The sequence below is a fragment of the Prunus mume genome, linkage group LG1, assembly GCF_029339155.1.
Source record: "Prunus mume cultivar Tortuosa linkage group LG1, ASM2933915v1, whole genome shotgun sequence".
In the NCBI taxonomy this organism is placed as follows: Eukaryota; Viridiplantae; Streptophyta; class Magnoliopsida; order Rosales; family Rosaceae; genus Prunus; species Prunus mume.
In genome coordinates, this window is record NC_142698.1 from 19,560,322 (window position 1) to 19,584,187 (window position 23,866).

The 23,866-nt window shown below is 37.2% G+C and overlaps 6 protein-coding genes across 14 annotated transcripts; 3 read left to right on the forward strand and 3 right to left on the reverse strand.

Moving 5' to 3' along the window:
* The first annotated feature begins 51 nt into the window (after window positions 1-51).
* Window positions 52-3,589, forward strand: LOC103318741 (uncharacterized). 2 transcript variants are annotated; one of them, XM_008220165.3, is made up of 8 exons: window positions 52-190; window positions 628-948; window positions 1,047-1,221; window positions 1,614-1,791; window positions 1,889-1,972; window positions 2,250-2,357; window positions 2,602-2,871; window positions 3,303-3,589. In XM_008220165.3, the coding sequence occupies exons 1-8, from the start codon at window positions 91-93 to the stop codon at window positions 3,399-3,401; spliced, it is 1,335 nt and encodes a 444-aa protein (XP_008218387.2). In that variant the 5' UTR covers window positions 52-90; the 3' UTR covers window positions 3,402-3,589. The 2 variants fall into 2 exon arrangements, with proteins under 2 accessions (XP_008218387.2, XP_088906899.1); XM_089050773.1 differs by having other exon boundaries at window positions 1,050-1,221.
* Window positions 3,411-5,309, reverse strand: LOC103318743 (bidirectional sugar transporter SWEET9-like). Its single transcript, XM_089050778.1, has 6 exons — window positions 5,124-5,309; window positions 4,830-4,866; window positions 4,514-4,724; window positions 4,203-4,364; window positions 3,992-4,111; window positions 3,411-3,885 (listed from the first exon to the last, which is right to left on the reverse strand). The coding sequence occupies exons 1-6, from the start codon at window positions 5,170-5,172 to the stop codon at window positions 3,640-3,642; spliced, it is 825 nt and encodes a 274-aa protein (XP_088906904.1). The 5' UTR covers window positions 5,173-5,309; the 3' UTR covers window positions 3,411-3,639.
* A 903-nt stretch (window positions 5,310-6,212) lies between these two features.
* Window positions 6,213-9,354, reverse strand: LOC103318869 (putative leucine-rich repeat receptor-like serine/threonine-protein kinase At2g19230). The gene is made up of 8 exons (XM_089055547.1): window positions 8,931-9,354; window positions 8,216-8,800; window positions 8,067-8,090; window positions 7,537-7,968; window positions 7,266-7,381; window positions 6,902-7,162; window positions 6,613-6,813; window positions 6,213-6,513 (listed from the first exon to the last, which is right to left on the reverse strand). Exons 1-8 carry the CDS (start codon window positions 9,055-9,057, stop codon window positions 6,442-6,444), a joined length of 1,818 nt encoding a protein of 605 aa, XP_088911673.1. The 5' UTR covers window positions 9,058-9,354; the 3' UTR covers window positions 6,213-6,441.
* Window positions 9,355-10,854: 1,500 nt separating this feature from the next.
* NPQ1 (non-photochemical quenching 1) lies at window positions 10,855-18,178 on the forward strand. Of its 6 annotated transcripts, XM_016796344.2 has the most exons (8): window positions 10,865-11,099; window positions 11,669-11,829; window positions 11,913-12,224; window positions 12,311-12,483; window positions 12,982-13,078; window positions 13,179-13,570; window positions 13,729-14,247; window positions 14,829-15,475. In XM_016796344.2, exons 3-7 carry the CDS (start codon window positions 11,943-11,945, stop codon window positions 14,228-14,230), a joined length of 1,446 nt encoding a protein of 481 aa, XP_016651830.2. In that variant the 5' UTR covers window positions 10,865-11,099; window positions 11,669-11,829; window positions 11,913-11,942; the 3' UTR covers window positions 14,231-14,247; window positions 14,829-15,475. The 6 variants fall into 6 exon arrangements, with proteins under 6 accessions (XP_016651828.2, XP_016651830.2, XP_088907570.1 ...); XM_089051444.1 differs by lacking the exons at window positions 11,669-11,829; window positions 14,829-15,475 and adding an exon at window positions 16,259-18,178; XM_089051443.1 differs by lacking the exon at window positions 11,669-11,829 and having other exon boundaries at window positions 10,866-11,099.
* Window positions 14,989-17,626, reverse strand: LOC103318744 (putative serine/threonine-protein kinase PBL25). Of its 3 annotated transcripts, none has more exons than XM_008220168.3 (5): window positions 17,489-17,626; window positions 16,999-17,168; window positions 16,664-16,853; window positions 16,122-16,513; window positions 14,989-15,942 (listed from the first exon to the last, which is right to left on the reverse strand). In XM_008220168.3, exons 1-5 carry the CDS (start codon window positions 17,574-17,576, stop codon window positions 14,989-14,991), a joined length of 1,794 nt encoding a protein of 597 aa, XP_008218390.2. In that variant the 5' UTR covers window positions 17,577-17,626. The 3 variants fall into 3 exon arrangements, with proteins under 3 accessions (XP_008218390.2, XP_016651821.2, XP_016651818.2); XM_016796335.2 differs by having other exon boundaries at window positions 16,122-16,501; window positions 16,999-17,171; XM_016796332.2 differs by having other exon boundaries at window positions 16,999-17,171.
* A 3,230-nt stretch (window positions 18,179-21,408) lies between the features above and the next one.
* Window positions 21,409-23,401, forward strand: LOC103318746 (putative F-box protein PP2-B12). The gene is made up of 3 exons (XM_008220172.2): window positions 21,409-22,035; window positions 22,523-22,641; window positions 22,732-23,401. Exons 1-3 carry the CDS (start codon window positions 21,610-21,612, stop codon window positions 23,246-23,248), a joined length of 1,062 nt encoding a protein of 353 aa, XP_008218394.2. The 5' UTR covers window positions 21,409-21,609; the 3' UTR covers window positions 23,249-23,401.
* Window positions 23,402-23,866: the final 465 nt, after the last annotated feature.

The following is a 23,866-nucleotide window of genomic DNA, read 5'->3' on the forward strand; positions in this document are numbered from 1 at the left end:
TATAAAAACCTCAGAGAAAATTTAGAAAAAAACAAGGTAAAGAAAAGTTTTTTTTGTTTTTTGTTTTTTAATAGAGAAACTTAAAAGGCAATGCAAACCAAAGAGTCAACCGTTGGTAAAGAAGAAGAAGTGGCGATTGAGCACATCTGTTTTCATCTTCATCATTTCCCGGCGTGCTTGTATAAGTTTGGTCTGTCTTTCAACTTTTCACATCTATCTGCTATGAATCAATAATCTGCTCTGTTTTGTGTGAATATGAATTCGACTCTGTATTTGGCTCCAAAAACGCGATCAAAATGATAACCCAGTGAAAGTCTGGTGTAATAGTTGCTGCTGAATGATCAATTTCATAGGAACGAAACCGAGTATAATCAGACTCTCACTTTACGATTATACGAAGAAAAGGTTTCAATTTACTTCAATTTCCCACTTGTTCTCAGCTAGAAAATGGATCAGGGACTGAGATTAGTGTGATTTTCTTCACAAAACATGGGAAAGGATACTTCTTGCTCTATAACTTTAACTACTCTCTTCCAACTTCTAACCTTGTCCAATATAAACATGAGCAACCATTGCAATTTTTTCATCAACTTATTTTTTTGGCCTCACTTTGATCTTTTCTTTCAGGCCTAAGTGCTAGATTTATAATGGCTTACATCCCACCGCACAAGCGGCATTCAAAGGAAACGGAGAGGCCGTTGCCAACTCCGGAGCTACTTGCTCCTCAATTCAAGAAAAAATTGAATTTGCGATCATCTAAATCTAATGCGGATTTGGATGGAAAGATAATTTATGCAAACCATGCTAGATCGAGATGGTGCATCATTGGTTTGGATGATGAGAACCAGTTTCCATCCTCTGTTAATCTTGAGCCGATTTCCTGGGAAACCACTGAGAGGAGAACTGGAGAAAAGCCTCTAGCTTTAATCAATACTAGTCTAGATAAGGGTTAGTGCTCTAATATTTCTTTTAGTGCATTTATCTTGTAATTTTCTTTTGCTTACTTGGTCTGTTTGTTTTTGTTTTTCTTTGTTGATACTTGGTAGAAGGTAGTGAGGTGAAATGGTACTTGCCAAAGAGCCCTTGGGTATCGTTAGCAGAAAATGTGCTGGAAGACCTACTTTCTTCTTTTGAAAATGTGAAGAATGATATGAAGTGCCCAAAGCTTGAACAAGTAAAGCCATCGTTGGTTGCTAGAGTGGGAAAAGTACTTTTTCAGAGGTTAGATTTCCTTCTTATATACTTGCTGCTATTCAGCCTATTGTGCCATTCATTCACTTGATTCATGCGTTTTTCCTTCTTTTGAGCCTAAGAATATTGGTTGGCTAGATTTTGGCGTTTTTATCTTAGGAGATAGGATACCAAGTTGGACAGTGAAGCAGGATTCTGAAACCCTGCCTTTGTTTTTCTGTGTAGTGTAGATACTAAACCGTACTTACTACGACATTAATTTACGCCTTACTTAATACAATAATTTGTTGATTTTGATTCTTGGTTACTGTCAATCATCTCATATTTTGTACTAGTTCTGTAGCAATGGAAAACCATGTTATATTCCTTAGTTGTACATGACCAGATCTAAACCAAATGTTATTCGAATCTTTGTACTTCAGGAGCCCTTCAGTTAACATGGAATCTATCAGAAATAATTTGGATACTGAAATCTTGAAACAGTGGAAGAGGTCATTTTACACGAATCTTCCTGTTTCATATAAGGAAAACATTCTAAAGGAAGTTGTCCCAAACATTGGAGTTGATTTTGAAGAGGAGAAGGATGTATACCGAGTAAAGGTATTTCTTTTTGCATGCCCATCAACTTACTGAATTCATGCTTTCCATATTTCGGATTTTCTCTATTGAATCCCTCATTTATTTCCTTCTTGTCTAGTTATCTGATTCAACAAGACCAGATTCAATTCTCTCCTGCAAATGTAGTGTAATGAAAGAACATGGAAAGCTACAACTTTACAAGGTAAGTTTTCTAATTCATGTAAACTAAATTGGATGAAACAAATCATGATTTTGTTGCCAAGTTATTGACTAAATATAGTTTATTGTACTTCAAAATACCAGTGTCGTATAAGAAAATTAAATGGTCATCAGGTGAATGTGATTAAACTCTCCAGTTTTTTGAATAAAGTATGATGGGCTTTGCGAATCCCTTGAATCTCTCCTCCCTTGTTTTTCCCTATTGCTTCTTGTAGAGTCTGTTTATTGAGACTTACATCAAAATGTCAGCTTTCTTACAGATTGAACTAAATCAACTTCGTGACATGGTCATAGACATATCATGCCTTAATAAGAATCTGGACCTGAGAGTGATGCTAAGCACGAAGAGACCTGTAACAGCTCTGAGTGTAAGTTTCTTAACCGAACACCTTCTAAACTTTTCAGTTCTATTCTTTGTTGTTTTGGGGGAAGAAGTTCAAGGAATTAATTATAATCTATTTAGTATAGATCCACAATTGAAACAGATGAGAGAAATTGTTGAAATGCTAATAATGTGGTGGGACAATGAGGGTTAACCACATTGGATCCCTTGATGAACTCTTGCATCTTGGATTGAGGTTCTGTGATCAGATTAATCCATTTCTATTTCAGGATGATGAGATGCAAAGCATTAGGGATCTGATTAGTTCTGCGGTTCTAGATCCAGATGTGAAGGGTGGGTTGAGATGGCCGCTGGGGAAGGAGTCTTCTGGAGATAGATACAAAGTTGTTGGGATTTGGCACGTAATAGCTAATATGTATACAAATCCATCATTAAGACTGAAGGTAAGACATGCTGATCGATTTGATTTTAGGACCTCAACTGGGGAAGCTACCTGGGAGGTTAGTCTGATGTTGAAAAAGGTCTTGTCAAAGTTACAGGTAATTGCCTGCCTTTTCTCTGGGATATTTTCCTCTTCCCACTGTATATACTAAATTCGTCTAGGCATTGGAGAGACCTCATTTTTGTCTGACTTCAATGTGCTACTAGAATTCAATAGTTCTGAATTTTAAAGCTCAACCAGCATTTTAAATCATGCTTGCAAAACTGTCCTCTTCCTCCTCATCTTCTTTAAATAAATAACATGTAGTGCTAGTACTGTGCTATTCGTAAGGATGATGTCTCATGGAACAAATATCCATTCAGCATCAACTGAATAAAATTGTAGTTCAGACCTCTTCTGAAAATTGGATAGTTTCCCCCTTTAGTTACTAGGGTGATGCTTATTTAGCTTTGCCTTAATGACATTGAACTTGATTATTCGTACAATCATCAAAGATTTAGCTTTGGCTCCTTTTCTTTCAATTTTCAGGAAGAGAAGGTTGAAGTCAGCTTGATTTCTGAAATTCTCGAGGAAAATATGAGGATGATATGGGACAACTTCTTGTGCTCTGAACATTTTCTAATATGAAATTGCATGTTGTGAATCACTGTATTCTAAGTCTTCCCTTTTCCACATAAACTAATGGCATCACCTTCGCTGGAAGGCTTTATTCGACAAATTATTGCCATGGTGACAGACAATTATATATTTGTATTATACACTATAGATATTCATATATATATGCAACGAAAATATCAAATTACGTATGGCTAGAATTATAGGTTATGATCAATCTTCAATGTTTATTGAGCTTATGTAGTAGGAACTATATTTGGTTGTCGTTTGATTCCTGCTGCTGCTGCTGCTGATTGAAGACATACGTAGTCTGCATCAATTTATCTGCTCTGGGAAAATCACTAACACTGCGCATCAGCTTCGGGCGGTTGTGGCTCATGAACTTCTTCATATTTTGACTGCCTTTATTTTCTGCATCATTTTTCCCTGAATTCTTGTATGTGAGGTATAGGATCATTTGAACGACGCCTAATAAGAATCCCAACACATTTGGTAACTGGCCATCCAATGACCGTGTCAAATTAATATAGCATAGCAATGAATTAATTTGCCTCAAGTCAAACCCAAGAAATGAAATTAGAAATTGGTACTAGTTTACTTACTGCAATGTAATAATCCTTTGTGAAGAGGCCGTAGAAGAACCACATGGTTGCACAAAGTGTAAGGAAAAATGACAAAGAAAATGGCATGTATTCTACACTGCTGGTTCTTATTACTTGCCTCTGCAATAATGTAAAATACATGTCAGCTGATTAATTTACCATAATGCTAGGTTTAAAGAAATAAGTGGAAACTAATTAAGAGAAAACTTACCATGATGCTTAAAGGAGCAGCAAAGACAGCAATGTTAAACACAGCACACATCCATCCAACGGCGCTAACACGCTTGGCTTCTCCTAGAAGAAAGACTGTGACCGCCGTCACCAACCCAAAGGCAACTACGTTCACCAGCAGTATCAAACTCATTGTAGTAATCTACAAGGTGTAGAAGCAGGACATCTCCATCAAAAATAGCCCTCAAATTTATTTATTTATTTATTTGTCTTTCTAAAAAACATATTATTATCGATAACATGTCAGTAACAAAATGTATAGACGGAAAATCGTCATTTAAAGGCAGTGACCTTGTCCTTCTTGGATGCATATACAATGTAGAATATGAGGTAAATAATTTCTATAACGCATCCGACGCCATTGATGCTGATGATCAAAAAGGCATTGGTCTTGAGGACACCATAATACAATAGCAGCATTGCACTAAGAAGGGCAACCACATAAGGCATGGATTGGAAGCCTTTGGATGATTTCTTCTTGTATATTGTGTAAAACGTTGGTCTGAGAGAAAGATAGAGATAGAGAAATGGAGGAAACAGTTAGCCTAATGCAATTTATTCATAGAGATGTGACGGGCAAACATTTTCAAAAGCAGAAGGGTCTTACATTGGCGCCAAGAATACCATGAATGACACAATGTTACCTATGAATACTCAGGTTGTGTCAGAATCAGATAACAGGAATCTAAAGTAAACCAACTTATAAGTATGAAATATAAATTTAGGACTATTAAGAAAAATTAAAGATGTTCCATATAAATATTTTCGCAACATTTTGATGATGTTTTCAGTGGTGTTTTTGCTTTTTAATAAAGCAAAAGCATTCTTTATACTTTCAATTACTGAAAAAAAAAAACCAAAAACACAGAACGGTTTAGAGAAAATTGAGATATATATATACCTAAGAGACCGAATACGAAAGCCAGTTGTTCATTACTCAAGAACTTCATTCTTTCTGCTGGTGATGATGACTAGTGAAGATGTTTTTGTATAGTTTCTTCTATTTTTTTATTTTTCTCTTTTGGTGAAGCTCTTTTCAGTGCATATGTAGTAATTTAGAAACTGAAAAAAAGCTTAAGCACATTTCATCTTTCAGATAACTTCATTTTATAAGCCAGATAGATAAGAATTAGGTTAGGCCAACTGATTACGAAATACGTGTGACAAATTAAACCTGATTTTATTAATTATATGTGACTGAAGAAATACCTAAAGTCCTAACCTAAACCATGCAAGAGGTGGCTTGGTTATTTTGCAAGCATCATGGCTTGCCCATATATTATTATGCTACGTAGATTAATGCAACGACTAACTTATCAGATATATATCGTCATGTTACATCGTGTCCACCTGCCAAGAGAAATTATTGCCGTCAAATAACACCTCAAATTAATGCCTTGATGCTCTTTCACAGAAGCAACATCAAATACACTTTTGAATCCATTTTCCATTTGAAGACTGAGACGGCTTTTACAACACTGTTTCTATAAGTGGCCTGTTTGCCCTTAATCTTTGTATAATTTTGCTAACATTTTAGCGTGGGATTTTAAGCACCACACATGCATGGATCTCATCTACTAATTAACTTACTTTCACCTCAATGACGATTATTTTTTGCTGCCATATATGCTAGCAGATCGACCCGATCGGGGAAAACTTTGCAAGATATCTAAAGTTCAATGTCGTTAGATTTTCAATCTCGACCACACATTCAAACAAAAATAATAGTCGTGCTAAAAGTTTAGAGTAACATAATAGTGGCTAGCCGGTGATGCTGCTTTGCTTTGTTTTTTGAGTGTGACTGGCTACGAGGCCCCTGTGGATCCAATTAGATTTTATTCTCTAGGTTGGTTTCTGTTTGGCTGCATGATTAAAGAAAAGTTAGCCTAATTACTCTCATAAGTTGTCAAGTTTAAGCAATTTTCTTTAATCAGCTTGGAATCTTTCTTCTTTATCTGTTTGTGATTTGGGAGCTTCACTTTTTCTCATGCCAATGGAAAAGGCATTCTATATATTTTCTTGTTTATAACAAGGAAAATGTACATTATATGTACATGACAAGGATTTCTAGGATTAATGCGACAACTACTATGCAGTATCAACCTTGATTACATCGTTATTTCCTAATAATTAAACACCAATCTTACTCTTGAACAATAAATATCTAAAACAGCGCCAGCCAACAACCCAAAACCTTGTTGATCATGAACCTTTGCACGTCAAACTGAAAACACATCCGAAGATATAGACAGTGGTGTTGCTGAGGAACTCATCCCTTTCTTTGCCTTCTTCTGCACTCAAACAAAAGTAGAAAATACTTATCAGCATGGTTAGTACAACAATAACCTATAGCATCAATGGCTGCAAGTTTTGAGTGGCTGGTGCCTAACCATGTCAGCAAGAGTGTTCTTCCAAGCCTTGTCCATCTCTTCGTACACGAGATCGATTGTTGGGCGACCTTTGCTTGATTTGGCAACACAAAGTACTGCAACTTGTAGGATTGATTCAAAGTCCACCTTGTTGACATTTCCATTTAGTCTTGGGTCCTCAAGATCCTCAGGTGGGCGCTTGTTCATACTTATATCCTTTGCCTGCAAAGAACCGAAAAAAAAAAACAGAATTCATTAATCTCTCTCTTTCTTTCTCTCTAGCTCTAGGCACAAATGAAGTTGGGTGTACCTTTCTTGTCAGTTGGTCTCTAGCATCAAGATCCAGCTCAAATACTTTTTGCCCTGATAGCAGTTGCAGAGAAACAATACCAAAACTATAGACATCACTGGCGCAGGTTAACTTGGCATTGGTCATATATTCTGGATCCATATAGCCTATGGTTCCTCTGACATCTGTAAATACTTTGCTCTCCTCCATCCCCAACATCTTTGCCAACCCAAAATCAGAAAGCTTGGGATCCAAGTTCTCAGTCAAAAGGATGTTGGTAAGCTATAAAGAAAAAAAAGAAATGCATCAACAACATCAATATAATATGGATCAAGAGGAATTAACTGTAGTGTAGACAAAGAAGCATATCATAATCAATTATTACCTTAATATCTCTGTGAACAATGCATCCATCTATATAGTGGTGGAGATACCTCAAAGCAAGCGCACAATCTCTTAGAATCTTAACTCTTCTTTCCCATGTTAAGACAGGATCATTTCCTGATCAATGTAGAGAGAGGAGAGAGAGAGAGAGAGACACACACACACATATGATTATTCTCACCTAGTCATGCTCCTTAAAGAAAATTAATTTCAAACATGCTAACGAATTAAATGTGTTTTATCTAGCAATTCATAAAGATCAAAGGAATTACTTAGGAGGTGTTGAGCTAGATTCCCTGCTGCGCAATACTCGTACACGAGAAATTGCTCGCCATCTTCAACGCAGCAACCAAAGAGGCAAACCAAATTTGGATGTCGAATCCTTGAAAGACCTTCGACTTCTCGTGTAAAAGAATCAGAAGTACTGCTCTTGTTTATGTGCTTAATGGCCACGACTTGTCCACTAGGAAGAACACCTTTATAAACCTGACCAGCACTTCCTCTTCCGAGGTCCTTTCTCTCAAAATTTATGGCATTCTCAATCTCAGCCTTGGAGAATCTATACAGGCCAGACCATGTAGTAATTGGTCCTGATTGAACCGGTTTTTTAGGCTTCTTCTTGCTCACATATTTAATCAGCAGGATGATCAGCATCACTGCAGTGATGGCTATTAAGATTGAAAATATCGCTTCTACCAAAGAATCTGATAGGTTAAATGATTAACTTCTATGAGTATACATGAAGTTTGTAAGTGAATTTGCAAGAAATAAAGTAGATTGAAATAGTACTAGTTTTACTTACACTTGAGTTTGATGTAACCTGGTTCTGCATGTGGAACAAAAACAAAAACACAAATTGAACAGATAAATTCAAGCTCATAGAATAGAAATAAAGATCAAGTCAATTAGAAGTTGAAAATTTTGATTGAGCAGCATGAAGTAGTTTCATACCAAACGTGTCTAACATAGACAAACACCGAATGTAGTCAATATCGACCGAAAAGGAACCATTCATATTTGCTGCTGCAATAGAAATCATAGCTGCTACACCACATATGGCTGTTTCAGTTTTGTTCTCGTCCTTCACGTTATACTTTTTCAATAAATACTCCCTCAGAGCTGAGAATGCCCCGGTGCATTTTCTGCAAACATTATCAAATGCATTGCCAAATTGAGAGCAATTGCTTAGTGCGTCTAGGAAGGGCTGGTCTTGCCTAAGGCCTGAAAGAGTTGTGCCGGAGCAGTGGCTACTTCCACTGTTAAGGTCATCAAAGCCACACTGTTGCGCAGACAAATTCTGCCGCATTTGTAAAGGGCCGTTGCAGTTCTGCCATTCCTCTTGTGCAAGAAAGACACTGCCCTGCCCCTGTGTCTTAATTGCATGAATGGCTAAGGCTTGGGACATGACGGGGAGGACATTTCGACAGCACAGGTTTGTAGGGTAGCTGCCCCACATGTTGATTCTCTGTCCCACATGACTGATGCACTCCCCAGTCGGTTGGAACGGGTAGGATGTGAAATTTAACACACAGCTTCCTGCAGCAAGTCATGCATATATGGAACGTTATAAGCATATATACATATATATATATATTTATATATATATATAAAACAGATAAAACAAACTAAACTTTAATCACCAAAAAAATAAAAGATATAAATAGACCTGATATACCATCAGGTGAAGGTGGTCGAGTCTGGGAAAAAGTTCGGATAAAAAAAGTGGCAATGAATAAGATGGTAAGCTTGGAAGAATAAGAAAAGTTTCTTTCTGTCATATCCCCCTGAGGCATTTGTAAGCTACTAGCTATAATATATGTAGCTGCTATATCAGTCACATGGGAAAAAAATTGAAGCAAAGCAAAGCTCTTGTGTGAATTGTGAATTTGTGAGTGAGAAAAATAATGCAAGCGAAAGTTTTCGAAGGCAATAGTGGAGCTGAATACTTATAAAATCTTAGAATCATTGCAAACATCGGAAAAAGAAGAGACATATTCTTTGTTTCTGCTAAATTGGTTCTGATGACAGCCTAGAAATGCCCGGCGGGTTCTATTTGATCAATGGGAGATGCAATATGGCCTTTGATAATTGAGTGGTCATTAAAAAAACAGCCACTTGGGAAATAGCTCCAAAAGCATTTGCTTATCTTAATGGTTGAGCCAATCATGCTAATCTTCAAACACATCGCCGCATACCTGTATAAAACTACAACAACAACCATATCTTATCTGTTTATTTTGGCCTTTTGTCTTTTTATGCCTTGTAAAGCCCCTACAATGACATGCCTTAATTCTTCTGCCCTTTAACTTAATTATCTACTTTTCTCTCTTCATAATCCAGTTTCTTAAGTTATAACAACAATTTATGAAAAGGGATATATATAGAGTGCTGCTAAACGAACCTTAAAATTAACTGCGTACATCCTATAATCTAAGTTAACCCTAATATTTTAATCAAAATGTAAAATTAACTAAGTACACCTTATTTAACTACCAAAATAGCCCCAGTACAACACTCTAATACCAATCCTAAACCAGGTTTCTCTTTTTACATGAATCTATGCCCTTTCTTCAGATTTTGTGTTTCATCAGAATCTTTAATTTCATAATACTAATCCTAAACTAGTATTCGCTGCTTTATTCGTGAGCACCAAGCAATACGAAGACTTTTCTATGTTTGATAAGGGTTAAATATAGTGAATAAGGTGTACTTATTAAAATTTTATCTGTTTCGCAATTCAATATATCTTTTTTGGTCATTTTATATTAGGGTAAATTAGTAATTCAATAAATAGTTTGGTAGTAGGGTGTACTCAGTTAATTTTAAGGTTCGTTTAGTAGCACTATATATATATATATAATGAGCTTCAATTGAGGGATCTCTCAAATAATATTTGAGGGACGCTCTTATAGGACCCACCACATATTATTTTTCAATGATCTGAATAGTATAATCTTTAGATATTCCTTCAATGATCATCTTTGCAAAAAATCACTTGAATCCGAAATGATTTAACTACTCAATTAGATGATTAATATTTTAGTAAGTACCGTGTTTGTCTATTTTGTTACTTGCAATTAGATGCCTTAATGATTTTCAATTCGCTTGAATTTTTGCGAGGATGATCTATGAATGAAGATGTGAAAAATAGATTATTTGGATCGTTGAAAAAAAAATTATTAAGTACCCTAAAAGATGTTCCTCAAGCTTCTGTACTTTTCTCTCCATATATAATCCGCTTCTTCCTTGATCGCCAACTCATTTTCAATTAAAAACCTAATTAAAGTAGACGAAAGCCTCACCCTCAAGCTATGACAACCGTGGGCCTTAGCATTCTCATGGTCCATGGACTCAAGGTCATCCAATCAAAGGCTCCAAAGTCCATAAGGCTTGTCCATGCCATTGCAAATTGCATTAAGATAATTTCTTTTTTTCTTTTTTGTTTTCTTTTGATTTTTGATTTTTTATAAAAAAAATATCTGCTATTTTAATGGAGGATTTTAATACCTAAATTCCAAGTTATGAATGTGAACATGCGCTAAATAGTCTCATTGTATAAAGATAAATAAAAATAAATAAAATGCTAAAAACAATTGGAATACGTTCCAGGCCTGGTTTCCACACGATGGATGACCGCTCTTATCCGGCCAACTAACTGAAATTTGGCGCCCTCTTCTCGTCTCTCATAACTATGCTCTCATCTTTTGCTCTTTTGCGTCATGTTGTCTACTTGTCTACCGTCTGTTCTTCCTTCATTTACTAGCAAACTAGATAAGCTAGCTACCTAGGCTAGCTGTTGCCATGCCCATCATCTCCTCCTGCAATAAACCCCAAGGTACTCCTCTCTCTCTCTCTCTCTCTCTCTATGTATTAATTTTTTCCAAGTTTAATTCAGTAATGTTAATCAGTCATTGCACATTGCGCGTGCCCATAACACTTGCTAAGTTCTAGTTCTACCCAACTTTTTGTTTCTAAGATTTTTCCTTTGGGTAGTGAAAATTTCAGCTATTGGGTATCTCTGCAGTCTTCATGTAGTTTCAATGGCACCCACTGGGCAGCCAAGTTCTTATCTTTCTTGCTTTTGTTTTTGCTGGTTACTCCAAGTTCTTATTTTGATTGCAATCTTTTATAGTATAAGGGGAAATGTTAACGATATTTGAAACTGTATTTAGAGTCTTGACAAAAATAAGCAAAGTTTTCTTATTTGACTTTGATTCTACTCCCATATCAAGATTTATTAGGTTTTTATATACTTTCTGGTCTTCATAAGTTGTTAGAGAAACAGGGTATTTATAACTCTTTGTATTCAAAATTGGAACATTTGGGTCATTGGGTTCATTAGTATTTTATTTATTTATTAAGAGAGCAAATACTACCGTGGTGAATCTTTCTTTTTGTTTTTAGTCAGAGGTTGAATCATTTATAAAAAAGTAAAAACAGTTAGGCCGACCTAAAAAAGAAGAAGGCAATAAAACTTCTGTCAAGAAAAGCAAAGTCAAGGCTCTCAGAACATTTTGAAGGGAATGAATTTCTCATGATGTACATTCCGGGGAAACAGAATCAATGTAATCAATCTTTTTCATTCCTACCAGGTTTATAGAAAATTAAAAAAAAAATGAATACCACTGATACAATGAACTGTATTCAGGTCAGAATTTGAGGTGAAAACGCTGGAAGTATGGCACTGGCTGGACGTTCAATTTTCCTGTCCCATAATGATAGTATTGGCAATAAATGTATCAGGTTGGGACTTACAAGTGACGAAAGGTTTCAGAAGAGAAGGATGGTTGGTTTTCGTGTGGTTGTGAAATTTCCCTCCAATAGAAGAAAATCAAGATACTCCCAATTCATTAGGTCTAAAAGAAACTTCTGTGTTTTGGGGTCAAAATGCTCTTCACTGCTCTCTAGCAAGACAGAGGAGGCTTTCTCAAAATGTAGCACGAGAACTAGTGAACCAGAGGTAGCTTGCAAGAAGTATCTGCACTTGGTTTCTTGATAGAGTAAGGTGATGATTGACCTTTATCTCTCTCTAATTTGCTTTTGCAGATGAAACGAGTAATCAGTTTTCTGCTTGAAGAAGCATCAAGTTGCATTAAAGAGTGGAGCCAGTTACATTTCATGAAAGTAGCTGGTTTGCTGGCATGCACTTTCATGATCATGCCATCAGCCAATGCCACCGATGCTCTCAAAACTTGTGCCTGCTTACTTAAGGAATGCAGGTAATTCATTAAAACGAGTCTGATACTTATAGTTGGTATCTTTAACATGATTGCTAATAGAACTATACTGCTTTCTATCTGCCTTTTTTTTTGGGTAGAGTATCTGCGCTTTTTGTTTTCCTTAATATGTCCCAATTTTCTGAATTTAAGTACTTCACGCAGAAACACCAATCCAGTTATTTAGTTTGTGAGAGAACTCATTACCACATACATTTTTTTTAATTCTTTATAGTAAGAATTTTTGGTTTGTTAAAAATGTTGGTTTAGGTTTTGGCTTATAATAGGGTAAGGGAATGGTTATCTTAGTCTATAAGTGATTTTACTCGAATTCCATACAGGATCCAGACGAAGTGTTGGTCACTATATATGTGTAATAGTTTTGCTCTTTAACTACATCACATTTTATTGGAGTTTTTTTTTTCTTTTCTAACTATATGCACCACTCTAAAACTTAGTCTTGGTCTTTAATTTGATTACTGGAGTACCTATTCATGTCAGGGTAGAACTTGCAAAGTGTATTGGAAACCCATCATGTGCTGCCAATATTGCTTGTCTGCAAACTTGCAATAATCGACCTGATGAGACTGAATGCCAGGCTAGTTCTCTCTCTATCTCGATCACATTCACCAGTTCTAAAGTTTATACAGGGGGGAATTCTGGTGTCATTTATGCGTTTGTCTTATTCCTTTTTGCAGATTAAATGTGGGGACCTGTTTGAAAACAGTGTCGTAGATGAATTTAATGAATGCGCAGTGTCGCGTAAGAAGTGTGTGTCTAAGAAATCTGATGTGGGAGAATTTCCCATCCCAGATCCGGCTGTTCTTGTTAAAAGCTTTGATATTGAAAAATTTAATGGAAAGTGGTTCATTACAAGTGGCTTGAATCCTACCTTTGATGTATTTGATTGCCAGTTGCATGAATTCCATACAGAATCCAGCAAACTTGTGGGGAATTTGTCTTGGAGAATACGAACCCCGGATGGTGGCTTTTTCACTAGATCAGCTGTGCAGAAATTCGTGCAAGACCCAAATCAGCCTGGAATACTTTACAATCATGACAATGACTATCTTCACTATCAAGATGACTGGTAATTCATGTCACATGAATACCTCCTTATCTTGTTCCTCTTGATGTTTGATTATGCATGCTTCCTTCCATTTATGTGGTGGTTTCCACCATTTTGTCCTTATTTTGGCTTTTCTGTGAACTGTAAACCTTACCAGAAGTCATACATGACGTATGCAGGTATATTCTATCGTCCAAGACGGAGAATAAACCTGATGACTACATATTTGTGTACTACCGTGGAAGGAATGATGCATGGGATGGCTACGGCGGTGCTGTGATATACACAAGGAGTTCAGTTTTGCCAGCAAGCATTGTTCCTGACCTTGAAAAAGCAGCTGCAAGTGTGGGAAGGGACTTTAGCAAGTTTATCAGAACAGATAATACTTGTGGCCCTGAGCCTCCTCTTGTAGAGAGGTTGGAGAAGACACTTGAAGAAGGGGAAAAGAACATTATAGAGGAAGTTAAACAGATAGAAGGGGAAGTTGAGAAGGTTGAACAGACTGAGTTGACATTGTTGCAAAAGTTAGCTGAAGGGTTTAACGAGCTTAAACAAGATGAGGAGAATTTCTTGAGAGGTCTTAGCAAAGAAGAGATGGACATATTGAGCGAGCTAAAAATGGAAGCAGCTGAAGTAGAAAAGCTTTTTGGACAAACACTTCCACTGAGGAAGCTAAGATAGTTGAGTACTATGAAAGGGTATGTCTTCTTGTTTATAGTTATACCATATCGTTATTTATTTATTACTTCTCTTTCAGAATGCTTGCTTTCAATGATTTCATTGGTTGGCAGTGAAAAGGGTTAATACAGTGTTCTATTTCTCAAAAGCAAATTTACAAGAAAAAAACAAAACTAGGGAATCTGAATCCACAATTTGCTTTAGCCGATGTGATTCCAACAATTGAATGACTATGTTGATTCCTATATTCAACTTGACAACTTTATACATAAAACTCTTGAATGTAAGACTGCTGAGGTAAATTATAACAATAAGTACACTCCCTTTTAACGTCAGCACCCTGTGCAATTTACCATTGATCCCATTGCCTTCTCTTAATAGTTTGGCTCAGTACCAAGGGAAAAATACATTAAGTTATTATCTGAAGCCACCCATAATTCAATAAAACTTCTTTTTTTTGTTTGTTTCTTTAAGTTTTAAGGATTTGTTGTTGAAGAAAGACGATACCAGAAGTCCCGAAATTGAATTATAATTGAAATCTTAAAATAAAAAAATAAAAAAAAAGAGAGAACCTCATCATTAAATTCTTGGCCCAGTGCAGTTTTCTCCCTCCGCCAAAGTACTACTTATGCAGCTCGATTGGGTTCCTCAGTACCGGTGCTTCTTGTTTGCTATCTCTGAAGGACAAAAGCCTTGCATGGCTCCTCCATGCAAAAAGAAAAAAATCCCATGTTGAAGTTTATGTGCAAGATACAGACATTCTAGTAGTGACTGGACTGGCATTTTGTTGGTGTTAGAGCCTCCCGTGATTCCATCCTGGCGTGGTTCGGGTCAAAATGAACATTTCCATCCTTTAGTACCGGTAATGGTGCCCTGTTTCTGTTTTGCTGCTCATCTGGTCTGCTGCTTATGTTGTGCTGATAATCTGGTCCCCTGCTTCCGTTTTGCTGATCATCGGTGCAAACACTTCCACCTTCGTTTGAATGTTCCCCAGCACTGCTAATGCCGCCCAATGTAACAGTAGCACTCTCTTTTTCTGATTTTCTACTGCTGTTCTTTTGGCTATTAGAAACACTTTCTTCTGTTGATCCTCTGCTGCTGCTTCTAGAAAAAACACTTGCATATTTAGATTGATTACTGCTCACTTGGCTTGAATTGCCATCCAGATTATGATCACCTTTGTTGCTCTTCTGGCTTGACACACTTGATTCTTTGCTACCTCTTTGACTTGAATAAACACTTTCGTCCTGAAATCTCATGCTGCCTTTGGGGCTTGAAAATGAATGCCATTCTTTTGATTCTGTACCAGTTTCTTGGGGTTCATCTTCACTACCGTCACCATCTGAAATGTCAGTGCGACGGAGGTTATTACTTGAAATTCTGTTACCCTCCTCCTGATCAGAAACCTCCCCATCTTCAACTTCTGAACATTCAGAAGCGCATTCTGAACCATCAAGGTTCTCATCATGATTTTCGGTTGGTTTTGGATCAGCTGGAAGAGGAGCAGGGATAGCCTCAGGAGGAGGAGGGGTTGTAGAAAGAAAACTTAGAGTTGTCACAACGTCACTCATGAAGGGACGGACTCCTGCCTCCTCTTGCAGGCACATGGCTGCAATTGCAACAGCTTGATTTAGATCTTTTTCTGGGAATTCCCTGTTAAGAAGAGGATCTGCCAAATCAGGAAACTTTTTCGGGTCCCTGAATAAGGGTTGTGCCTGCTCACACATCCAAAATAGAACAAAGTTACACATGATATTACATTAAGAGTGAATTAAAAGACTGGTTAGGCATAATCTTCTTCTAGAAGTAGAGAGAGAGAGAGAGAGAGAGAGAGAGAGAGAGAGAGTGTGTGTGTGTGTGTGTATTAGATAGGTGGGAATGATAAGGTATTTACCCAAGATACTAGATTTTGCTCATCATTTGGTCTTGTAGTGTCAATAGCTCTTCTTCCAGTAATGAGCTCCAGTAGAACAACTCCAAAACTGTACACATCTGACTTCATTGTGACTTCACCTGATTTTGAATACTCAGGAGCACAGAAACCATACGTACCCATCAGCCTTGATGGTCCATGCATCTTATCTCCATCAGGGCCAAGCTTGGCAAGTCCAACATCTGAGAGCTTTGGATTGAATTCTTCATCTAACAAGATATTTGAAGATTTTAAATCACGATATATAACCGGGGGATTGGCCTTTTCATGCAAGTACTCCAGTCCCAGAGCAGCACCATAAGCTATTTTAACTCGGGCATACCAATCTAATGGCTTATGACCTGATCCATCAACTGCAGCAGATAAGTATATTGATCAGGGTAAATTACTAATTAAATTGAATTTGCAATGTACAGTATGGGATTAAGTACCAAGAACACTTATAGAGCTAATAATGTGGTCCTAGATCAAGAAAACAGTAGAGGAAAAAAGAGGGTAATTACCAAGAACACGATCATCTAGAGAACTGCCCGATATGTATTCATACACCAAAAGTCTTTGATCTCCATCAGCACAATATCCAATTAGATTAACCAGATTTGGATGGTGTAGGAGGCTTAGCGTCAAAACGTCCCCAAGGAACTCCTTGTTTCCTTGCATTCCATTTCTGTCCAGTTGCTTCACTGCCACCACCTATAAACAAGATGGGAAAACTCACTAACTCACTCATTGAAAAATCTTCATTAAAAACCAAAAAGCAAATGCAAAGTTAGAGTATAAATAGACTCTTCATACAGTCATACATCTAAAAGATCAAGCAAACGTTCTTAGTTATTACCTGCCCGCTGGACTGAAAAGTCCCCTTATAGACTCTTCCAAAACCACCTTCTCCCAAAAGACATTCCTGACGGAAATTCTTTGTTGCTGTGGCTAGCTCACGGAAAGTGAAAGTCTTTGCATTAATATCTGCTGGGTTAACTCCCTCTGCAGGTTTTTGTTTTTTCAATTCTGCTGAAGTAACGATAAGAGGTGTTAGCCCACATGCCTTAGCTATATAGCATTGTTTAGCCTAAATTACAATCATGCGTATTTGTATTTATATGTATATGTATGCCCTAGCATGCTTTATGGTTTTCTTCCTATAGCTTCTATATATATAAAAATTTATGAGCTAAGTGCAACTCTGATTAACAAATATATGTTGCTACATTATAATTAATGCAGTCAGGACATTGCACTAGAAGTACAACCAAGCCTTGCCTTGCCTTGTCTTGTCTAAATTTGATTATTAATTAAAACCAAGGTTTCTGAAATCACAATTAGCTTACCTTGTCCGATAGGTGGAGAGGCATTCTCTAATCTCTTGCTATTTGATCTCTTACTTCTCTGTGAGCCAAAACACGGGAAGCAGCTCATGTCTTCTTAACTCTTGGCAAATGAATGAATGCTTGCTAACTCGAAATGAAGTTAATATTACAATGCAAAATGAAAATATGAAAAAGGAAAGAAAAAAGAAGAAGTTTGACAAGAAATGCAAAAGAGGAGGACAAGGGAGGAGGAGGAGGAGGAGGAAGAGGAGGAGAGGGGATCAGGGTCCTCCAAGAATATTGAAAGAGGAGGACCCCGCAGGTGGGGAGAGGGCAGGTAATTGCTGTTTGGAATGGGGGGCAAAAAAAAAGAACAACTAGAGAATGCTAGGCATTGGGGGTTGCCATGTTTTGGGGTGTTAGAAAAATGAGAGACTTTTCCTTAGACTTCTCGCAGAAAAAGGTGGAGATGTGAGTGGATACTTCGTAAGGTGTCCGGCCTTTTAAAACTGAGGAGAGCAAAATGTGGGAAGATTATTGAATTTCAGTTACCATTACAGGCTATACCTGGAGGGTGTCCAGCCCACCCCATTTTTGCCAGCAGTTATTTTAAGGGGCAGAATTTGGCTTTGCTTGCAAGCCATTTTAATTATTTCTTCTGTTTTATTAGTTTCCCACACCTCAGAATGAGCAAGATTATTATTGGATTAATGAGATCTCTGTCAACTTACATGTTATTATTTTGCTGCTGTTGTTAATTGTTCATATCCAAATTGAAATCCCAGTGAATAAGAGGAGTGATGGAGTTACATTACATCAAATTAGATTGGTTGTGTTCTGGGCCTGGTCCAACCCTCAATATATTAATTAACATAATTTTTTATATGTTAATATGTATTATTGGTTTTGAATTCTATTCTGTCAAACAGAATATCTTCTCAAATCAGACAGTATAATTTTTCTCTTCTAAGATGAACATGGCTTGTCAAGTTTTCACCAAATTAATTAAGCCGTAGCGAGCCAAATCTTTTACATACTTTATTTTTAGTATAAGTGATAATTTAAACTACAGAGGAGGAAAATTTTTCACACACAACTATGATTCTGTGGTGAATCGATGATTCGAACTTGAGACATTTAATTTGCAAATCAATGTATTTTTCCTTTAGACTAGACTTCGTTGATGTCTTTTATACACTTTTGAAACCTAGCAAAAGGGTCCTTAATCCGACTAGACCAACTACTTTGCTTAATTATAAAAATACAAGGAAAATACAAAACAAAACCTTTGGTTACTTTTACTGTTGAGCAAACAATAAACATGTGGGGTGAAGTGGAAATGGAAAGTAAAAAAGAAAAATAAATAAAAATTGTGAGTGCGTTTCTGAGTCCAAAAAGGAAAGATGAAAAGATTGCTAGTATAAGATTACAAGTGAAGGGTGTTAAAGAAATTATAGAATACTACACATAGTTATGTGATATATTTTATATGTGTTATACTATAAATAGATGAATGACAGTTTATTTTTCCTCTTCTTATATTATAATATATAATATATGTACAAAATATATTATACGTAGTATTTTATAATCACTTGGTCTCAAAGGGAGGGAGTGATTTTGTGAGTTGTGTGGCGGCAATTAGAGAGCACATCACATGCAGCAGCAAAGCAGTTGACACATAGAAAGTCGGTCTTTGACACGTCAAAAACAGCACATCACATGCTCCCATGCATCATGTCATGGCCTAAATTTCGGAAACCCTAATGATCTTATTTTGTTGTGTGAACGTACGTTTTGAGTGTTGGACATTTAAGAGTCTCGTTCAGTGTTGAGTAGGATGAGCAGCAGAGTGAGGTGGCCTTTACTTAAGTTATTGTTTTCTTCTTCCACCAAACATTTGTATTATCAATTTTGTTGAGTTAATTCTCACCTAATTATACACCCAACTCATTAATTTTCCTTCCTGTAAGTTTATGACAATTGTTACTAGCAACTTAAGCATTTGACCCTTTCTTCAATTTTAAAATTATTATTAAATAAAATGGTAAACTACAGTAAATCTCTCAATCTATATGGTCATTTATGAGTTCATACCCGATTTTGAGGACATTTATGGAGTACATACACAACGTCGCAAAACTTACAAATTGCCACTCAGTTAGCGAGTCAGTCGGAAATCAGTTAAATCTAACGTGTCAAAAATGAAACCCTTTTTTGATGACGTGACTTCCACGTGGATCAAAAATTAATAAAAAATTTCCTTTTTACATTATTTAAAAAAATTAAACATATTAAATTAAAAATTAAAAAAAATAATTAAAAACCCTACCCAATTCTCCCTCCTCCCAATTTCTTCCCCTCCCTAGATTTCTTGAACCCCAGATTTTTTTCCCCCACCCTATTTCTTCAACCCCATATAACTCTGGGTGATTGGAATTGGAAGGAATCCAACCCCATATATCTCTAGGTGCTTCAACCCCATATAACGCCATTCGAACTATTGAACCACCCAACCAGCAGAGGATGGAAGGAGAAGAGGAAGCTATCGCGATCCAAACCCTCCTCGGCCTCATCAATGTACGGAAGCGACTCGACTTGATGCTTAGATCTGGGTGACACAAGGCCGTGTTCGAATAAGAGGTTCTGGTCACCGGAGGAGGAAGGAGCTCAAGGTCTGCTTCTGATATGTCGTCATCTTCTTCTTCTTCGGATTCTTCAGGGAAGATTCCGAAGTCGCTGTGCCCGGAGGGAGGGTGGGTTGGTGGGGTGTGGGAAGAGGTAGTTAGTCGGGGTGAGGTAGGGCTGGGAAGAGAAAGAGATGAAGAAAAAAAAATTTCTTTTGATTTTTGCTAGATTTTTAATTTTGCTTTTTAAAATGTTCTCAAATGTGGCCCAAACCCAGATCACAAACAAATACGTAATCCCCAGTCATCCATAGTTTCCGCTCAAAAAGCAAACCGTTTGAAATTCCATACAAAACCCAAATTATTTCTTGCTAATTCCAGATTTGATCCACAGAAGAGAAGAAGAGACAAACAAAGAAGATCCAGTTCACATTCGTTAACCTTCTTCCTGTTCTAGAGAGAAAGAGAGTAGAGAGAGATGAATCATGTTTGTCACCACCAACATTTGACTTTGGGAGGAACATGGGGAAGTGTTTGATATTCAGATCCACACTTAATTGCCTTTGCGTGCTCTTCAAAAAGATGGTATTCATGGATTCATGTTTTCTTCATGATTTCCATCACATAAAGTTTAAATAAATTCAAGAGCTATAATAGAACCCATCAACGAAATTGAATTCAATTGAAGAATCAGATTACAACCCACCCCGGCGTTTGATGGCTTTGAAGAGAAAGAGACGAAGATGAATTTTTTTCTTTTTATTTTTGCCAGATTTTGAATTTTGAATTAATTTAACAATAATAAATAATTTAAACTGTAAATTTTTTTATTAATTTTTGATCCACGTGAAAGTCCACGTTATCAAAAAAAGGGGTCTTATTTTTGACACGTCAATATTTAACAGATTTCTTGTGACATTCGCCAACGGATGTAATCTGTAAGTTTTCGCGACGTTGTCATGCATCCATAAATGTCCTCAAAATCGGGTATGGACTCGTAAATGACCCTATAAATTGAGAATTTACTGTAATTTACCCTAGATAAAAACCCCAGCATTTTTATGGAGTTTTTTTTTTGGGCTGAACATTCTACATGCAAGGTTGTCATGTCATCCAAAAAACATTGTACGTGGAATGTTCTTCTATCTTTTTCTCAAAAAAAAAAAAAAGGTGTTGAGAATCAAATAAATAATATGGATTCGGATGGGAAAAAAAGAAATGACCTTTTATTTAGCTTTAACCAATTATTATTTTGTGGTTGATATATCCAGGATCTGACAGCTTTTCACAGAGAGAGAGAGAGAGAGAGAGAGAGAGAGAGAACCCAAAAACTTAGTAGCTAAGATTTCCTCCCTTCCCATCTCTTTAGTCGTGCTCTCTCCTCTCTATAAATAGGTTTATAACACAACATACTTTTAACATGCGAGTCACAATACACACAGTACATTTCACTCTCGTTGAAAACAGAGACAAAAAAGAAACGCAGAACAAAATACCAAGTCAAACACGTAGACGATGTTCAAGTTCATCTTAGGCGGTGGAACCCAAAAGAAAACAGACGTCGGTGTCGGTGTCGGTGTCGATGTCGGTGGCGGAGAAGAACAAGAAGAAGGTAGAATCAGCTGCGGAACGGTCATGGTGGATCACATAGATCTGCAGAACTTGCCCGAAGGATGCATAGCCAACGTTGTCTCGCTCACCACGCCTCGAGATGCGTGCAGGCTGTCTTCGGTTTCGAGGAGTTTCAAGTCGGCCTCTGAATCTGACGCCGTTTGGGACAGATTCATTCCGCCCGAGACCCACACGATCTTGTCCCTACAGTCTCCCTCCTCTTCCGTCTCTTCCTCCCCTTCCTCCACTTCCAATTCCAAATCCAAATCCAAGAAGGAGCTTTACCTCACTCTCTGCGACAACCCAGTCCTCATCGAGCAGGGCAAGATGGTAACTTTCACTATTATGCCCCATATTTTGAGTCACAAAAACAAAAATTCTTACTTTTCAGAATATGAACCGGATTTATTTATTCACTTTTTTTTTGGGGGTGGATGATTTGTTTATTTAATTCTTGCTTTATTGCAAAAAAGTTAAAAAACAGATGCCTCTGTTTTTATTAATATCATCATAGATTGATTCGTGTGGGCCGACAAAATCGTAACTTTTGCTGTTTTGCGGTGGGACCTTTGGGTTGGGGAGCATTAAGATTTGGTTGCATTGTTGATAATGATATGAATGTTTTAAGATGTGACCAAAAAGTGATACAGGAGATTTTGACCAAATTGTAATGAAACAGACACAGGATTATGAGTCAAAAACAAATGCTACAACTAATCCTATACGAAAAAAGATAAGGAAATTAGAGGGCTTTTAGCTTTTTCCTTGGTCATCTGAGAGTGTTTTTGTTATTCACATGAATATTATGATTGTGCAGAGCTTTTCACTGGAAAAAAGCAGTGGGAAAAAATGCTATATGATCTCTGCAAGGGCGCTTTCGATTGTCTGGGCTGACACTCCTCACTACTGGAGATGGATTTCTCTGCCCGACTCCAGGTCTGCCAAATTTCTCTATTTTCTTTTTCTTTTTCTTTCTTTTAAGGATTTATTTCATAAACAATAGATTTAATAATTATAAGCAAACAGGTTTGAGGAGGTGGCAGAGCTTGTGAGTGTGTGTTGGCTTGAAATCCGTGGCAAAATTGGTAGACGGATGCTGTCCCCATCCACCCTATATAAAGCTTATCTTGTATTCAAGTCGACTGCAGGCGCTTATGGATTTGATCACCAACCTGTGGAGGTCTCGGTTGGGATGCTTGGAGGAGAAGAAGAGCCCACCAGGGGCAGAGTCTTTCTGGACGCAGAAAGAGGGCAGAATACAGCGTACCACATTGCGCCAGGGCCCAGGCGTATTGGGCTAATCAACAGGAGACACTTTTTGGGCTATCAGTCGTCCCAGCCCAGAGAGATCAACGAGGCCCAATATCCGAAAGAGAGAGACGACGGCTGGCTGGAGATCGAGCTGGGTGAGTTCTTCTGCCAAGGAGGAGGAGACGGAGGAGATGGGGAGTTGGAGATGGCTTGTTTGGAGGTTACCGGTGGTCATTGGAAGGGTGGCCTCATTGTTCAAGGGATTGAGATCAGGCCCAAAGTCAAGGACTAGTATAGATCCATCTCATCGCATCTATAAAGACTTTTTCCTTTTATCAGTTATTAGTGTAATTTAGAATAAAAAGCTGTTGCCTTTGCTCTCTACATTGTAATTGTCGCAATCGACATTTATGAATCTTGGCCATGTCGGTAGTCAATTGCTTCATTGTTGTGGTATTTGTCATTTGTGTTCGTGATATAAAAAGCCAAACACTTGTGACCAATCGAGTTTGAACTTGTATGTGTTCCCTATTTCCTACTCTTGTCTACGGTCTAGGTTCAGCTACGGTATGACCTCGTACTATACTAAGTACGAACATATGAAAATATAATATAATCTCGTATTCACTACGAACACTTAAAAAATATAACAACTCATTACGAACACATGAATATATCAGTCGTATAATTAATCCTTTATTTACTCATCTCAACATTAAATTGAATTCATGTCGAGTTTGTTTTAGCTCTCTAATATGCATGTGCGTATCTCAATTTTTATGTTAATTTATTTTTTCATATATGTCAAACTGCGATTTGCACCGAGTAAAAATGCCAAATCTTTGGAGCAGGAGTAGCAGCGTACAAATCAACTTTATGTTTTCCAACTCCAATCATTCTGGTAAATTTT

Coding starts and splice junctions, on each gene's coding strand:
- LOC103318741 (XM_008220165.3), top strand. CDS start 91: ATGCAAACCAAAGAGTCAACCGTTGGTAAAGAAGAAGAAGTGGCGATT. Junction 191..627: donor GGCGTGCTTGTATAAGTTTG/GTCTGTCTTTCA, acceptor CTTTTCTTTCAG/GCCTAAGTGCTAGATTTATA. Junction 949..1,046: donor CAATACTAGTCTAGATAAGG/GTTAGTGCTCTA, acceptor GATACTTGGTAG/AAGGTAGTGAGGTGAAATGG.
- LOC103318743 (XM_089050778.1), bottom strand. CDS start 5,172: ATGAAGTTCTTGAGTAATGAACAACTGGCTTTCGTATTCGGTCTCTTA. Junction 4,365..4,513: donor ATGCATCCAAGAAGGACAAG/GTCACTGCCTTT, acceptor TACACCTTGTAG/ATTACTACAATGAGTTTGAT. Junction 4,112..4,202: donor CTGCTCCTTTAAGCATCATG/GTAAGTTTTCTC, acceptor ACATTATTGCAG/AGGCAAGTAATAAGAACCAG.
- LOC103318869 (XM_089055547.1), bottom strand. CDS start 9,057: ATGCCTCAGGGGGATATGACAGAAAGAAACTTTTCTTATTCTTCCAAG. Junction 8,801..8,930: donor TTCACCTGATGGTATATCAG/GTCTATTTATAT, acceptor GACTTGCTGCAG/GAAGCTGTGTGTTAAATTTC. Junction 7,163..7,265: donor TTGTTCACAGAGATATTAAG/GTAATAATTGAT, acceptor TTTTCTTTATAG/CTTACCAACATCCTTTTGAC.
- NPQ1 (XM_016796342.2), top strand. CDS start 11,943: ATGGCACTGGCTGGACGTTCAATTTTCCTGTCCCATAATGATAGTATT. Junction 12,484..12,981: donor TGCTTACTTAAGGAATGCAG/GTAATTCATTAA, acceptor TATTCATGTCAG/GGTAGAACTTGCAAAGTGTA. Junction 13,571..13,728: donor CTTCACTATCAAGATGACTG/GTAATTCATGTC, acceptor TGACGTATGCAG/GTATATTCTATCGTCCAAGA.
- LOC103318744 (XM_016796332.2), bottom strand. CDS start 17,576: ATGAGCTGCTTCCCGTGTTTTGGCTCACAGAGAAGTAAGAGATCAAAT. Junction 16,854..16,998: donor CTTTTCAGTCCAGCGGGCAG/GTAATAACTAAG, acceptor TCTTGTTTATAG/GTGGTGGCAGTGAAGCAACT. Junction 16,514..16,663: donor TCTAGATGATCGTGTTCTTG/GTAATTACCCTC, acceptor TATCTGCTGCAG/TTGATGGATCAGGTCATAAG.
- LOC103318746 (XM_008220172.2), top strand. CDS start 21,610: ATGTTCAAGTTCATCTTAGGCGGTGGAACCCAAAAGAAAACAGACGTC. Junction 22,036..22,522: donor TCATCGAGCAGGGCAAGATG/GTAACTTTCACT, acceptor ATGATTGTGCAG/AGCTTTTCACTGGAAAAAAG. Junction 22,642..22,731: donor ATTTCTCTGCCCGACTCCAG/GTCTGCCAAATT, acceptor ATAAGCAAACAG/GTTTGAGGAGGTGGCAGAGC.